Source organism: Citrus sinensis, chromosome 3 (genome assembly GCF_022201045.2).
Source record: "Citrus sinensis cultivar Valencia sweet orange chromosome 3, DVS_A1.0, whole genome shotgun sequence".
Classification (NCBI taxonomy): domain Eukaryota; kingdom Viridiplantae; phylum Streptophyta; class Magnoliopsida; order Sapindales; family Rutaceae; genus Citrus; species Citrus sinensis.
Window position 1 is genome coordinate 27,298,628 of NC_068558.1, and position 14,718 is coordinate 27,313,345.

General features: G+C 35.8%; 4 protein-coding genes across 5 annotated transcripts; 2 read left to right on the top strand and 2 right to left on the bottom strand.

Annotated features, from left to right (window-relative positions):
* The first annotated feature begins 1,701 nt into the window (after nt 1-1,701).
* LOC102616106 (pentatricopeptide repeat-containing protein At1g71490) lies at nt 1,702-4,380 on the top strand. The gene has a single exon (XM_015530334.3). It carries the CDS (start codon nt 1,924-1,926, stop codon nt 4,054-4,056), a length of 2,133 nt encoding a protein of 710 aa, XP_015385820.2. The 5' UTR covers nt 1,702-1,923; the 3' UTR covers nt 4,057-4,380.
* A 102-nt stretch (nt 4,381-4,482) lies between these two features.
* On the bottom strand, nt 4,483-7,194 carry LOC102616393 (uncharacterized). Of its 2 annotated transcripts, XM_006478316.4 has the most exons (5): nt 6,669-7,194; nt 5,760-5,874; nt 5,565-5,646; nt 5,243-5,294; nt 4,483-4,774 (listed from the first exon to the last, which is right to left on the bottom strand). In XM_006478316.4, exons 1-5 carry the CDS (start codon nt 7,050-7,052, stop codon nt 4,712-4,714), a joined length of 696 nt encoding a protein of 231 aa, XP_006478379.2. In that variant the 5' UTR covers nt 7,053-7,194; the 3' UTR covers nt 4,483-4,711. The 2 variants fall into 2 exon arrangements, with proteins under 2 accessions (XP_006478379.2, XP_024954054.2); XM_025098286.2 differs by lacking the exon at nt 5,243-5,294.
* Nucleotides 7,195-7,370: 176 nt separating this feature from the next.
* LOC102616684 (pentatricopeptide repeat-containing protein At1g71460, chloroplastic) lies at nt 7,371-9,900 on the top strand. The gene has a single exon (XM_006478317.4). The coding sequence runs from the start codon at nt 7,644-7,646 to the stop codon at nt 9,687-9,689; it is 2,046 nt and encodes a 681-aa protein (XP_006478380.2). The 5' UTR covers nt 7,371-7,643; the 3' UTR covers nt 9,690-9,900.
* Nucleotides 9,901-10,184: 284 nt separating this feature from the next.
* On the bottom strand, nt 10,185-14,517 carry LOC102616980 (disease resistance-like protein DSC1). The gene is made up of 5 exons (XM_052436630.1): nt 13,871-14,517; nt 12,586-13,684; nt 12,207-12,509; nt 11,063-12,118; nt 10,185-10,978 (listed from the first exon to the last, which is right to left on the bottom strand). Exons 1-5 carry the CDS (start codon nt 14,374-14,376, stop codon nt 10,370-10,372), a joined length of 3,573 nt encoding a protein of 1,190 aa, XP_052292590.1. The 5' UTR covers nt 14,377-14,517; the 3' UTR covers nt 10,185-10,369.
* Nucleotides 14,518-14,718: the final 201 nt, after the last annotated feature.

The following is a 14,718-nucleotide window of genomic DNA, read 5'->3' on the forward strand; positions in this document are numbered from 1 at the left end:
ATTCAGATATGTTTATAAAAATTAAAAAAAAAATTCACGCGTGATGTTAGTATAAAAGTATACAAATGATTAATTTAATATTTTAATATGTGCATACATGTGGCAACTTTTTTTTTTTTTCTTAATATACAAAACGTTGAAAAAAGAAGATAAAAAGATGAAAGTGGCTTGGGCCTTGGGTTCTCAACTTATGTCATAAATCTAATTGATTTAAAGCTTAATCAGTCACTTATGGCATGCACTGCTTATGGCTTGTTCTTGCCTTAAGAGCATCCAAGGAAAGTGCTGATGCTGCCGAGCTTATGGCTGCCTGGCCCGCAGGGTGCTTCCAAATCTTGCCAATTTGGAGGACATCTCGGCGATGATAATTGATTTAAGCCTCTTTTAGATCAATATATAATTGTATAAGTCATCAGGCTGATCAAGGATAATAAGTTTGTAATTAAAGCTGATTTGGTTAATGAAAGGATGTAATAAAATTTGTGACTTAGGACCATTTTGGGATTGTTTTTGGGAGGATTAAAAGTAATTTTAACAATTTAAAAGTTAATTTTAGTGTTTGGTAAAAATAAAAAATTCAAAATCACTTTTGTCAAAATTAACTACTACTACAACTGATTTTGAAAAGTAAGAAACGAGTAGTTTTTATATTTTGATTTTGAAATTCAATTTTATCCTTTAATATAATTCCATAAATCTCCTTAAAATTATTATATAAATTAAAAATTATCTTTATTCAAATTGGAAACAAAATCTATATTTTAATAAATTTTATTATAATTCATCAATATAAATTTATTAATATCAATTTGTTGGTCGAATTATTATTAAATTTGTTTCACTATATTATAAATTTAATTGTCAATTGCTTTAAGATAAAAAAACCAATATTTTATAAATTTTATTTTTAGTAAAAATTTATTATAATACACAATTGAAATATTATATGTACATGTTTTTATATGTATAAGTAAATTTTATTCTACATTATATACATTTTAATCATTTGTTTTCTCTCAATAGTTTAACAGTAAAATTTACCAAACGTTTATAATTGCTTTCGAAACTCATAATACTTCTAAAAATAAAATTTACTAAACACTTAACTGATTCTTTTTACAGCTGATTATTTTTACAATATTACTAACAACAATTATTTTTAAAGTTACAACATTCTCAAATTGGCCTTAGTTATATTTAAAATTACTACAACAAACATTACTTTGCAATCATTTTTATAGTTGGGACTTGAAAGTATAATTTAAAGGCACGTAACTAGAAGGAATTTTGGAATAAATCTTGAAGTAACATGACAATAAGTATGATATATTTAATTAAATTTTATATAATCATTAATTGCGTGCTGGGTCGTTAAAATGAATATCTACATATCATAACTTTATTTATTTGTAGTATAATTAAATTTTCTCGTAGTTAAGCCCTTTTCCTAAATATAGGAATACATTACTCATCTTAAGTCAAAATGAAACATAGAGTATTAAGGCTTCGCTAAATTTTGCAATGTTTGCCATTCAAGAATAGTAAATTGAAAAGACTCGGGAACAAAATAAAAAATAAAAAAAAGGTACAACCACGTGGACGGTGAAATGAGATTTTGAGAAGCATAAGGTTCTAAACATATATTATGATAAATTATAAGGATTCAAATGTAATTTTCAAAGCAAAAGTGCATGACTTTCTTTTGCAAGTCGCCTAAACCCCGCATAAACCCTCGATTTTTCCTGAAGGAGGTGGCAAGGCCACCCGATTAAAGCCGCCGGCGCCGATGACTATCACTCATTCATCTAACTAAAAGCTCAATAATAAAAAATCGAAACCACCCATTTGGTCAAAATTTCACAAACCAGCAAATGAGAGTGAATTGTCAGCGATGTTCTCACTTGCCACTTACCATGTTAGTGTATGCCGCCATCTTCATCTCGTCTCATTCTCAATGGCCTCTCTGTGTCTCAACTTGAGAAATTTATACCCAAGAAATGGAAACAGCCCATCAATAATGAACATATTATGAGAATTAATCTTCTTGAAACTCTCAAAGATTTTGCAGGCCGAGGCAATTTATCGAAAGCATTCGAAGCTTTTACTCGAATCAGGATTACTGCAGCCTCTCATGATGTTGTGTTAGACTCATTTGCTCATATTATTTTTTGTTGTGGTAAGGTTAAAGCATTGGCGCAGGGGAAGCAGCTGCATGCTTGTGCAATAGCTTTGGGTTTGGAAAAAAATCCCGTTTTGGTTCCCAAGCTTGTAACTTTTTACGCAAGCTTTAGTCTTTATAATAATGCTTGTTTTCTTGTTGAAAATTCTAATATCCGGTACCCTTTGCCTTGGAATTTGCTTATATCTTTGTATGTTAGAGATGGGTTTTACGCAGAGGCGTTGTGTGTTTATAAACAAATGCAGAGTAGGAGGATTAGAGGGGATAATTTTACATACCCGTCTGTGCTTAAGGCATGTGGTGAAATGATGGATGTGGATTTTGGAAGGGTGGTTCATAGTTGTATTGATGCTTGTCATGAATGGAGCTTGTTTGTGCATAATGCACTGGTTTCGATGTATGGGAAGTTCGGGCAAGTGGATGTTGCGCGGAGGTTGTTTGATAAAATGCTCGAGAGAGATGCTGTTTCTTGGAACACGATGATCTCTGCTTATGCTTCCAAGGGATTGTGGAAGGAGGCTTTTCAGCTGTTTGTCGAAATGCAGGAGGAAGGTGTTGAAGTTAATGTCATAACTTGGAACACCATAGCTGGAGGTTGCTTGCGAACAGGCAATTTCAAGGGTGTCCTTGAGTTGTTATCCCGGATGAGAACACAGGAAACCTATTTGGATTCAGTTGCAACTGTTATTGGTTTAGGAGCTTGTTCCCATATTGGGGCCTTAAAATTGGGTAAAGAGATTCATGGTTCTGCTGTTCGTGGCTGTTATGGTGAGTATGAGAATGTTCGGAATGCATTGATCACTATGTATTCAAGATGCAAGGACCTTAGGCATGCCTATATTTTGTTTAAGATGACAGCAGAAAAAAGTATAATCACCTGGAACTCCATGCTTTCTGGTTACACTCACTTGGATTGTGCTGAGGAATCTGCATTCCTTTTTAGAGAGATGTTTCGTTCTGGGGTGGAACCAAATTATGTGACAATTGCGAGCATTCTGCCTCTTTGTGCTAGAGTAGCTAATCTACAACATGGTAAAGAGTTCCATTGCTACATTCTAAGGCGTGCGATGTTTAACGAACATTTGTTATTATGGAATTCTCTTGTGGAGATGTATGCAAGATCGGGAAAAGTTCCAGAAGCAAAAAGCGTGTTTGATTTGATGAGCAGACGGGATGAAGTGACTTATACTTCGTTGATTGCTGGATATGGAATCCAGGGAGAGGGGCGAGTAGCTCTGCAACTATTTGAAGAGATGAACAAGAATCAAATCAAACCAGACCATGTTACCATGGTTGCAGTTCTATCAGCTTGCAGCCATTCAGGTCTAGTGGTTGAAGGTCAGAAGCAGTTTGAAAGGATGACTAGTATCTATGGTATATTCCCCCAATTGGAACACTTTGCTTGCATGGTCGATCTATATGGAAGGGCTGGTTTGTTAAATAAGGCAAAGGAGATCATCACAAAAATGCCTTACACTCCAACCTCTGCCATGTGGGCTACTCTCTTAGGTGCCTGCCAAATACATAGAAATACAGGTATTGGGGAATGGGCAGCTGAGAAATTATTGGAAACAAGACCTGAAAATTCAGGTTACTATGTGCTGATCGCAAATATGTATGCTGCTGCTGGTTGTTGGGATAAGCTAGCGAAGGTGAGGACATGCATGAGAGACTTGGGCGTAAGGAAGATTCCTGGTTGCGCTTGGGTTGATGCGGGCAGTGTATTTTCTCCATTTTTGGTGGACGATACATCAAATGTTCAGGCACAAGAGATTTACCCTTTATTGGGTGGATTAACCGAGCTAATGAAAGATGCTGGTTATGTTGTTAAGGAGGAATTTTGTTCAGAGGAAGAAATCGTTGAAGAAATTGGATGAAAGTAGATAATTTTGTCAAAATCCTGGAGTCTTGTTTATTTTCCTATTTGAAGCAACTTGTTACCATTGGAGCTCAACATGGGAGAGCTTTTGTCAAATAGAACTATCGAAATTCCATCCCTCTGAATCTCAGATTCTTTTGGCAGCTCAGTTTTTTCTTGCTGCTTTTGCCATGCGCGGAGAGGAAATGATAATGACACTCCTTTATGAAAACAGATGCATCTCTGATCAGGCTCAATATTGCATTTGTATTCATAATGTATAATTGAACAACAATTATAGAACGATATGATTTGCAAAAGATGAAGAAGAGTATTTTTTATACTGATTATGCCACATGTAGTCAATATCCGTTATGATTTTCTTTCTCCTTTGTGATGTATCATATGGCTCAATACATTATGCAACTGTAAATATAGAAATATATTGGCAGTTGAAAATATGATACTTGCTCATTTCATTCAGCTAACTTGAATTACATGGGAAAGATGTAGATGTACTTTATACACATAAAAAATAGCTAACATTGTTAAAGACCATTTGGTGGTATTTACAAAATATGGATCAGAGATTTAGTTTTTTCTTCATGCTGATATAGGTAGTAATGTATACAACTGGACCTACTAATTTCACTGAAGTGAAATACTGTTTTCAATTACAGCCGGTCTGCTAGCTGGGGAAATTGTTGCAGCAGCCAAGTTACAGCCCCGATAGCAGCCTGCACTCAGAAAAAAGAGTTTGAGGAGGATCAATACTCTGTATAAGCATAAAAGTGAATACATAATTCATCCACTTCTAGTATTACTCTTTGCAACTCAACTTTCACTAGCATCTTGACAGACTTGAGAAAAATGGAAAAGTAACTTGCCAAATTTTACAACTTTCAATCCATGGGGAACATGATAAACCAATTCTCATCGGATGACTACCATACATTTGATACCTGTCTCATTAACTATATACAATCTCTGACAAAAATCTGATAATCGACCAGGTGATCATTGTAGTTAATTTCTGGGAAACCTTGAGATAGATACAATAATTCATTTATCCATATTTTACAAGGAAAAAAAATAACAGACCAGATAGTTAAAGGATTTGGTACATATTCTCCAATAGCTGGTGAATTAGGACTAAAAGCATTTTGAGATTGTGTTATAGAATGAAGACTGATGTATGTACATACCAAAGCTGTCTCCCCAGGCTTGAATGCAGGTTCAACAATGTCTCGTCCATAGCTGATTTTAGATGACAACGTGAGTATCGCCAGTAACAATTCGTAATTTCAATTTGTTAAAGCTTGAAAGTAGAAACTACATGTTTTAACTGATCATAATTTTCAAATGAAAAGAAATCCCTTGGCCATATATCTCAAGGCTTGAATAAGAGGCTACTGGATTTGCAACTCCAGAAAACAGGCAACTGAAAAATGTCTTTACCTTTTGCTAAGAAACCAAAAATAGGAGACCAAAAACTATAATTAATTGAACACAAAAGCTTTGACTCACGTTATCTGTCTCTTGCCATTCACAACCTCCAGTTTATAAAAGCTGCAACCTTTGCTGAAAGGAAATGGCTTTCCTTTCCATTCTGTCAATATTTCCTTTGGTTATTAAATTCATCAAGGAAAAAAGTAACATTTAAAGAAGTTAAAATGCACCATCAATCAAGATTTATATAACAAAATATATTCTCTAAAATACCTAAATGCCATGTAACACCAACCGCTGAAGAATCTTCGGCAGAAATGTCATCAATAACAAATTGCAGGTCAGAGCTGATAGAATCACTGAACTTCTTGAAGAAGTCTAGAGTTGCCTGCAGACAGATTGAAGACAAATTGATTTTAGACCGAGCGATCAAAAATTGATACCTAGATTGAAGGTCAAAAAGCAGAATAAATTGCAGATAAAAGATCGAGTTCCTGTGATCTCTTTGAGCTCAGAAATTGATTTTCTTTTATTCCAACTTCAATATTATCTTTGTCTTTGCTATGATCTTCTAGTTTAGTACTGAAAATTCCTCTTACACAAACATTTGTGCCAATTAGCTGGAAAATATGTAATAATCTTTCTAGACTTCATCAATCCTATAAAAAGTCTCAAACTACTTTCAATTTTTCAATGTTGCATATTTATATAGTGGATTCATTACATATTTTTTCAACAAATTAGTCAAAAATTATCTAAATTTTCTTGGAACTCAAGCTATAGAGAAGCGCCAAAATAAATTTTAAACCTTTATCAATGTTAAGAACAAAAATGACCCTTTAGTCCTTCATATGAATTATTTTACCACTTTGATCTTGATAAATTTTTTTAATATTTTCATTCTTAATGTTAAAACATTAGTGGAGAATACACGAACCGTTAAAGTATAAATGTAACATTTACCAGACAAATTAATTGTTTTTATATTTATATTATAACCCTGTGTGTGTGTGTATTTGTTATTGCTTTTGACGGCTGAGATGAAGTAACACATTACAAATTTATCAAGGACTGAAATGGTATTTTAAGGACTAAATTGCGAATTGCCGTGAAAAAGTGATAACAGAAGTAATAACATGATCAGTTTGGGCAGCGCACGTGACACGCACATGCGTTGGTTACCTTACGGCCAAGGAATGGACGTGGAAAGATAAGGTCTTCGTAGACACAGTCGTCAGCAATGAGTTCCTCCACAGAGGCAAGATCACGGCCGTTGATACCAGCATAGAATCTCCTAACAACAACCGCTCCACCACCGTCATCGCCATCGACGTTGCTGGTCGTCGGCAGTGGAGATGCAACGTCTACAGCGGTCCGATTATTTTCTGATGAGGAGATCCTCAGCTTGCTCAGTGGGGCCAAACGCTTTCTTGTTGTAGGTGTTGAGATAAAGTGACTGGAGATTGTTGAATTTGAATATGAAAACGTTGTCTGATTTAAGCAAGGGAGAAGGGAAGAAGGAGAAGTGCGGAGGGAGGATGATGATATGCTGGACGTCATCAGCATGGTCGATAATGCTGCCGAAGTGCTGATTGAGTGATTGTATGAGATGAAAAATGGAAACTGTTAAAAAGTTCAAAACTAATGCATTGGAATTGCACTGTTGTATTTTATGAGTTTCCAAGTTAATTTTAAATTAGAAAAATTTGAAGTCATTAATTTCATAAAATTCAGTTGTAAAAAAATTCCAATCCTAAATATTAAAAGAAAGTAATAAAAAAACATTATCATATTTTTTGCAATTATAAAGGAAAAAAAATCTATTGTTCTTGTGAGTAGAATCACAAATTTATTTCATTAATTCATTCATTATACACTATTTAGCCTCTACTAATTATAAACTTTAAGTATTATATTTAGCAGACAACTACTCAATACCAAATATCATGAAATGAAATATTTATTAGAATTTTAAAAAATTAGTGTCTAAATTAAAAAAATTAAAAAAAAAATCTCATGCGTTCTCTTAAAATAATTTCTCCAAATTTAAAAATTAATAGCTAAATTAAAAAAATATGTAAAAAAAAAAAATATCTCAAGAAGTTGGTAATTTGAATTTCACATTAGCTTTATTCTTACTAATCAAGAAAGTCAATCATGGAAAGCACACAGGCGCTAGCTGTCTCTCTGTCTCTTTGTGTTCACAGTTTCCCTCCAAATCCTATCAGCAACAACCACCAATTCTTCAAACTCAAAGCTTCAGCAACAAAACCCGAATCAACGTACTTCCAAAAACGTAAGAAGTACCACACCAAAAAATCCGCTGAAAAAGATGCATTTCCATCGTCGTTACCGCTCCACGAAAAGAACCCACGTGCCATTTACAAGGACATTCAAAGATTCGCGAGGCAAAACAAGCTCAAGGAGGCCCTTGTCATCTTGGACTACATGGACCAGCAAGGTATCCCTGTTAACGTCACCACGTTCAATGCTCTTATTACTGCTTGTGTTCGAACTAGATCGTTAGTGGAAGGGAGACTAATTCATACCCATATTCGGATTAATGGGTTGGAGAATAATGGGTTTCTGCGAACGAAACTTGTGAAAATGTATACCTCTTGTGGGTCCTTTGAGGATGCGGAGAAAGTATTTGATGAAAGTTCTAGTGAGAGTGTTTATCCTTGGAATGCTTTGCTTAGAGGTGCTGTCATTGCCGGGAAAAAGAGGTATCGCGGTGTTCTTTTCAATTATATGAAAATGCGTGAGTTGGGTGTTCAATTGAATGTTTATACTTTCTCTTGTGTGATTAAGAGTTTCGCGGGTGCGTCTGCGCTTATGCAAGGTTTGAAGACACACGCGTTGTTGATCAAGAATGGTTTTGTTGATTATTTGATTCTTAGGACCAGTTTGATTGATATGTATTTCAAATGTGGCAAAATTAAGCTCGCTAGGAGGGTGTTTGATGAAACTGGTGACAGAGATATAGTTGTGTGGGGGTCCATGATTGCGGGTTTTGCCCATAATAGATTGCGCTGGGAAGCTTTGGATTGTGCCAGGTGGATGATTCGTGAAGGGATATATCCGAATTCTGTGGTGTTAACTATATTACTCCCTGTGATTGGGGAAGCTTGGGCGCGGAAACTAGGACAAGAGGTTCATGCTTATGTGTTGAAAAATGAGAGATATTCAGAGGAGTTGTTTGTTCGGTCTAGCTTGGTTGATATGTATTGTAAGTGTAGAGATATGAATTCTGCTAGGCGGGTGTTTTATGAAACGGAGGAGAGGAATGAAATTTTATGGACTGCTTTGATGTCGGGTTATGTCTCCAATGGGAGGCTCGGGCAGGCCTTGAGATCAATAGCTTGGATGCAGCAGGAAGGGTTCAGGCCTGATGTTGTCACAGTTGCTACTGTTATCCCGGTTTGTTCTCAGTTGAAGGCTTTGAATCACGGGAAGGAGATTCATGCTTATGCTGTCAAGAATCAGTTCCTCCCCAATGTGTCAATAATTACATCTTTGATGATAATGTACTCTAAGTGTGGTGTCTTGGACTATTCTCTCAAATTGTTTGATGAGATGGAGGTGAGGAATGTGATTTCATGGACTGCCATGATTGATTCATGCATTGAAAATGGACGTTTGGATGATGCACTTGGTGTGTTTAGGTCAATGCAGTTGTCAAAGCACAGGCCTGATTCTGTTGCAATGGCAAGAATGTTGAGTGTTTCTGGTCAACTTAAAGCTTTGAAGCTTGGGAAGGAAATTCACGGACAAGTTTTGAAGAAAGATTTTGCGTCGGTTCCTTTTGTTGCTGCTGAAAATATCAAAATGTATGGGATGTGTGGATTTCTTGAATGTGCAAAGCTGGTGTTTGATGCAGTCCCTGTCAAAGGTTCTATAACTTGGACTGCCATTATAGAAGCATATGGATATAATGACTTATGTCAAGAAGCACTTAGTCTTTTTGATAAGATGAGAAATGGTGGTTTTACACCAAACCATTTCACTTTCAAAGTTCTTCTATCAATTTGCAACCAAGCTGGATTTGCAGATGAAGCTTGCCGGATATTCAATGTAATGTCACGTGGGTATAAAATTGAGGCATTGGAAGAACATTACTTGATAATGATTGATATTCTTACACGTTTTGGTCGCATTGAAGAGGCTCACAGATTTAGAGAAATGAGTTCGTCATTGTCATAACAGAGACATTTTTCTTATCTTCCGAATCATCAAGTAAGCTCCTGGAACCTCCTATATTATCATTTGTTTGCAAATGTATATATTTGTTGTATTTTAGTGTAACATAATAGTTTTAGCTGCGAAAGGATGAATGATTTTTCATTGTAATTAAAGGAGAAATTATAAACACATATTATGTTGAATGCAATAATTCAAAAATTTGCTCACAACATTATAGGTTTATAATCTACAAATAAAATTAGGACAAAATGTATATAAAATAAAATTCTTCTGACGCTGCCTTGAACTCCACAATAATAGCTGAGGCTAGTCTTTGGTATGTGAAATCTTCTCTGCTAATTTCTATAGCTGATCTTTTGTCTCTATTAGTTCTATATATATATATATGAACATGATAGTTTTAATATGGGTACTCATTTTTGGGTGTTATCTTTTAAAAAATTTAGCTAGGATTTCAGCCAATGGTGTGGAGATTATAATGAATGGGAAAAGATATGAAAAATGAAAGGTACTATTCATATACTGCACAAATGCAGCATCCATTAGTATCAAAGTTAAGTGTACTAACTTCTGTAACCTCAAATTTTCAATGGAATGGATGCATTGCAAATTTTCCAATGTACTAGTTTGTAAATCTGAGGTAAGGAGTAATATAAACACAGGTACAAGCAAAACAAGGCCTATATGAACATCGGCACTACCCAATGAACATCTGCTTGTGGAGCTTTGAAAAATTTCATTCTCTTTGGGTGTGGCTCGTCTCCCTCGCTGGATCTGAAACTTTCACTAGGGTATTCCATTGATTCCCCAAAATCTCGGGCATACAGTAAATGAACTGCACACCTTTTTATCTCACACCAGTCGCTACGTCCAAAATCATGAGTATTCAAGAGATAGAACTCGATGACGGCCTCCTTGTTATGGTGACAATATTCACCAAAATTGTTAGAAAGCACAGCAAAATCATACCCCAAAAATACATGATCGGACAACACATAACGAGGTCTGCTATAACCATCGCCCCAGTCAAACAAAGAGCCTTCTGCGACGTGCCAGGTATCATCTCTGGATTTGAGTTTGCATTCATAGACAATTCTAAGACCCATCCCTACATCTTGATGGTCTCGAAACGCTACAACAACGCACAAAGCAATGCCAACAAATTTATCACTGAAGGAAACTGGTGGCAGCTTGAGAATAGTGGAAGATCCTGCACTCTGAAAGCTAAACCAGTCTGGAACTTCACTACCAGGGAAACTGATGCAACCCAAAGGTGTTTCATATGATTCCTGTCGATAACAAATAATTTAGTAAAAATATACCAAAAAAGAAAAATTAAGATTATACAAAAAGAGTCACTGCAAGGGAGACACCTTATGATATTCATTCCACCAAGCCGTTGCCATAAGCTGAATTTTCAGCTGGGCATCTTTGGCAATTTCTTTGAGCTCATCTCCATCCAAATTGAAACAATTGATGAAGTTGAGTGCCTGTGAATTCCATATTGTTGGTGTGAATAGAATAGAGAAACCTGATAATTCCTTTAGTGATGTGCAACAATTTGCATCCATGTAGCTTATATTGCATGGAAGTTCTGGTAAGGATTGAAGCCTCTCACAATAGGTTAAATCGAGCCATAATAAATTTGTAAGGTGTATGATGCTTGTCGGAATTCTCTCAAAATTGTTTCTATTTAGAAACAGTATATATAATGAGGATAACTGGCCAAGACTGTTGGGTAATTCCGTGATGCCGCAATCGGAGAGATCTAGATTTGTCAGAATGCGCAAGCCTGACATAGTAGGCAGTCGCAAACCCATGTGTGACTTACTCTGATATCCCTCAAAAGATAATCTGTAAAGGTTGTTCAATTGTACAATAGATGATGGTACTTCTCTTATAGAACTTCGCTCAGCTTTCATTTCCCTCAAAGCCTCTAAATTTCCAAATTCGTCAGGCAATCTCTCAACTTTAGTGCAACCAGAGAGATTAAGATGCTGAAGAGATTTCAACTTACAGAAGCTGCTTGAGAGACACTCGAGCCTTGAACAGTTTTCAAGATTCAATGTAATTAGTCTTGACAGACACTCGATTGACAAGGGTAGCTCTTCAATTGCAGTTCCATCTAGAAACAATTCTTCTATCGTACAAGCGATCTCTGGAAACGTGTTCAGATTTGAGCAGCCAGAGAGAAAAAGCTGTTTCAGAGATTCCAAGTGAATGCTTGTAGGAAGACTCTTAATGCATTTGCAGTGCCTTAGACTCAGGATAGCAAGCTTATTCAAATATTTAATCGATGGGTGAATCTCAAGCAAGCTCGAACAACCATCTAAATTCAACTTCTCAATATTTGAGGCCAGTGAAAGGTCTGGGATTTCAGTTAGCTGCTTGGAGTGGCTCAGATCCATATATTTCAAGTTAACAAGTTGCTGCAAGAAGGAACGAAATAAGATAATATTAATCAGTAACTTTAAGGACCTCATCGAAATTTTACCCAAATTCAGAAATTAACAGTACCTGAGCACCACCCCATAGTTTTTCAACACTACTGTGAGGCATTTCAAGTGCAATAAGATTCTCTTGATGAATATACGATGGCATTGCTTTCAATGGGTATCCATTCCAATGAAAGTACTTCAACTCACTGAAAACATAATCCAGGCCTTGAAAATGATGCACCTTATTCTTGTGCTCTCCATCAACTGAGTTATAGAATTTGAGGAATCTCAATTTATGCATCTTTATGAAAGTTTGTGGATTTAAGTTTATGTCTTTGACTTTTGACATATCCAAGGAGATGCCTTCAATTGTTTCAGTCCCCTGAAAAGAACACAAGTTAGCACTGCATTTGTGACACATTAGTTTGTCTAACAGTTTGTAAATTTGGATGTGTTACCTTATTTCTTGTCAAAACATGATAAATATCCTCATGATTCCACAATCGGCTACGTTTTCCAGGATCTTTGATAGATTCTTGTCGAACAATTTCTCTACCCATCCCTTGTAGCAAATCATGCATTGTTATCTTGTTCTTTAATATGATTATGAGAGACTTATCAACAAGAACACTTATGCCTATTTCTGCTGAGAAGCCACTAGCATCTAGGAACTCTACTACAAGATCTTTATCTTCTCCTTTGAAAAAACACGCAATATCTAGAAATATATTCTGCTCTTCATCATCCAACCCATCATAACTTGCTTCTAGCACCTTTTGGATATCCAAATGAGGAACTTTTTTCAGCTTATTTGCAGCACTTTCCCAATCTTCCATTTTCCTTCCGAACAAAAAACAACCCAAAACTTTAAGTGCTAATGGAACACCTTGAGCAAATTTTATTATCCTATCTGACAGCTCCTTATAACTTGGATCAGCGTTCTGGTTTTGTCCAACGGCATGTCGACTAAAAAGCTGAAGAGCATAATAATCAAGCAATGCCTCAACTTCATATATTCCATCCACTCTACAGTTTTTAAGCACCTGTTTATCTCTTGTTGTTATTATGATTCGACTCCCTGAAGTGAACCAATCAAGGCTACCGATCAAGAATTTTATTTGTTCGGAACAAGTAACATCATCAAAAACAATTATAATCTTCTTGCGGCTAAGCCTTTTACCTCTAAAGTTGAGGCCAACATTTGGAATGCCAACACTTAGACTTTCATCCTCTAATAACCCAGAAAAAAGTTTTTGTCGCAACTGAGACAGGCCACCAGTTCTTTCGGATTCTTCTCTAACATTTTGAAGAAAGTAAGAACCTTCAAATTGGTTAGAGATTCTGTTGAAAATGGCACCAGCAAGTGTTGTCTTTCCTATACCACCGATTCCCCAAATTCCTAAAGTGTAAACATCTTTGGATCCTGTGCTTAATAATGATTCAATTTGCCGTATGCTTGATTCTACTCCAATCAGGTCTTTGTTATCAGTTGGATACATATCATTCAGTCTCTTCAAAATTTCTCCGACAATTTTCTCTATTAGTAGAGATTCAGGCCTTACAAATATGAAAATTGCAAAATGAAAAATCTTAGAGAACAAGGAAATTTCAGCAAAAAGTAATTAGAAAAATGGAAAATGATAACTCATAAAAGGTCTCATCTTAGATTCATGCCTAGCAAATATTAAATTTCTGATCATTTCTTATCAATTTTCCTGAGAAAATTCTTAGAGAGTAAGCTACCTGATGACATGGGAAGCAAAACCGGAGAGATTGGCAGCTTCCCTCAGAGCAATCCTCCAACTTTCCAGCTTCTCAGGCCACTCCATAAAACGTTCTTCAAGCTTCAAAAATCCATCCCCAAAAATCCCAGTTTGATTCCTCACATCCGAAGGATCAACATGATAGAAAACCGGTACAACAATCTGTCCAATATTCTTATCATTCTTGCATTCCAGGATCTTCACAAGTTCTTCCAAGCACCATCTTGAAGAAGCATACGCTTCCGAGAAAATGATGACCGAAATCTTTGATCCTCCTATTGCATCCAATAGAGCTGGAGATATTTCATCACCTCTTATGAGTTGGTTATCAATGAAAGTTTCGATATTTTTCCTGCACAAAGCTGCATAAAGATGGCTAGTAAAGTTGTCGCGGGTATCCTCGCCTCTGAAACTGAGGAAAACATCGTATTTCGCTTCAGGCCTAAGATTGATCGAAGAGGAAGAAGAAGAAGAAGCAGAAGCCATTGTTTTTCAATTGAAAAGAGACACCTAGCAATAGAAATATATCGTAAATGTAATTCTTCTTTTTTAAGCTGACAAGAAAACACGGTACCTTCTATTTTTCTTGTTTTTTTATTGAATTTCGTTATTGTTTAGTTCAGCCCATGCGTTACTTGGAAAATGCCATGAATAATGTCAGCTTTGTTAGCTTTTGGGTTAAATCCGAAGAAGATGTCTCTTTCTCAATTAAACTATATTAATTGAAGCTTTCATATTTAGTCACTAGTTTCTTGATCGATTACTTTTAAGCGGGGTCTAAAAATTTTGATTTCAACGCTGGTAAATTAGTTTGTATAAATGTCTGTG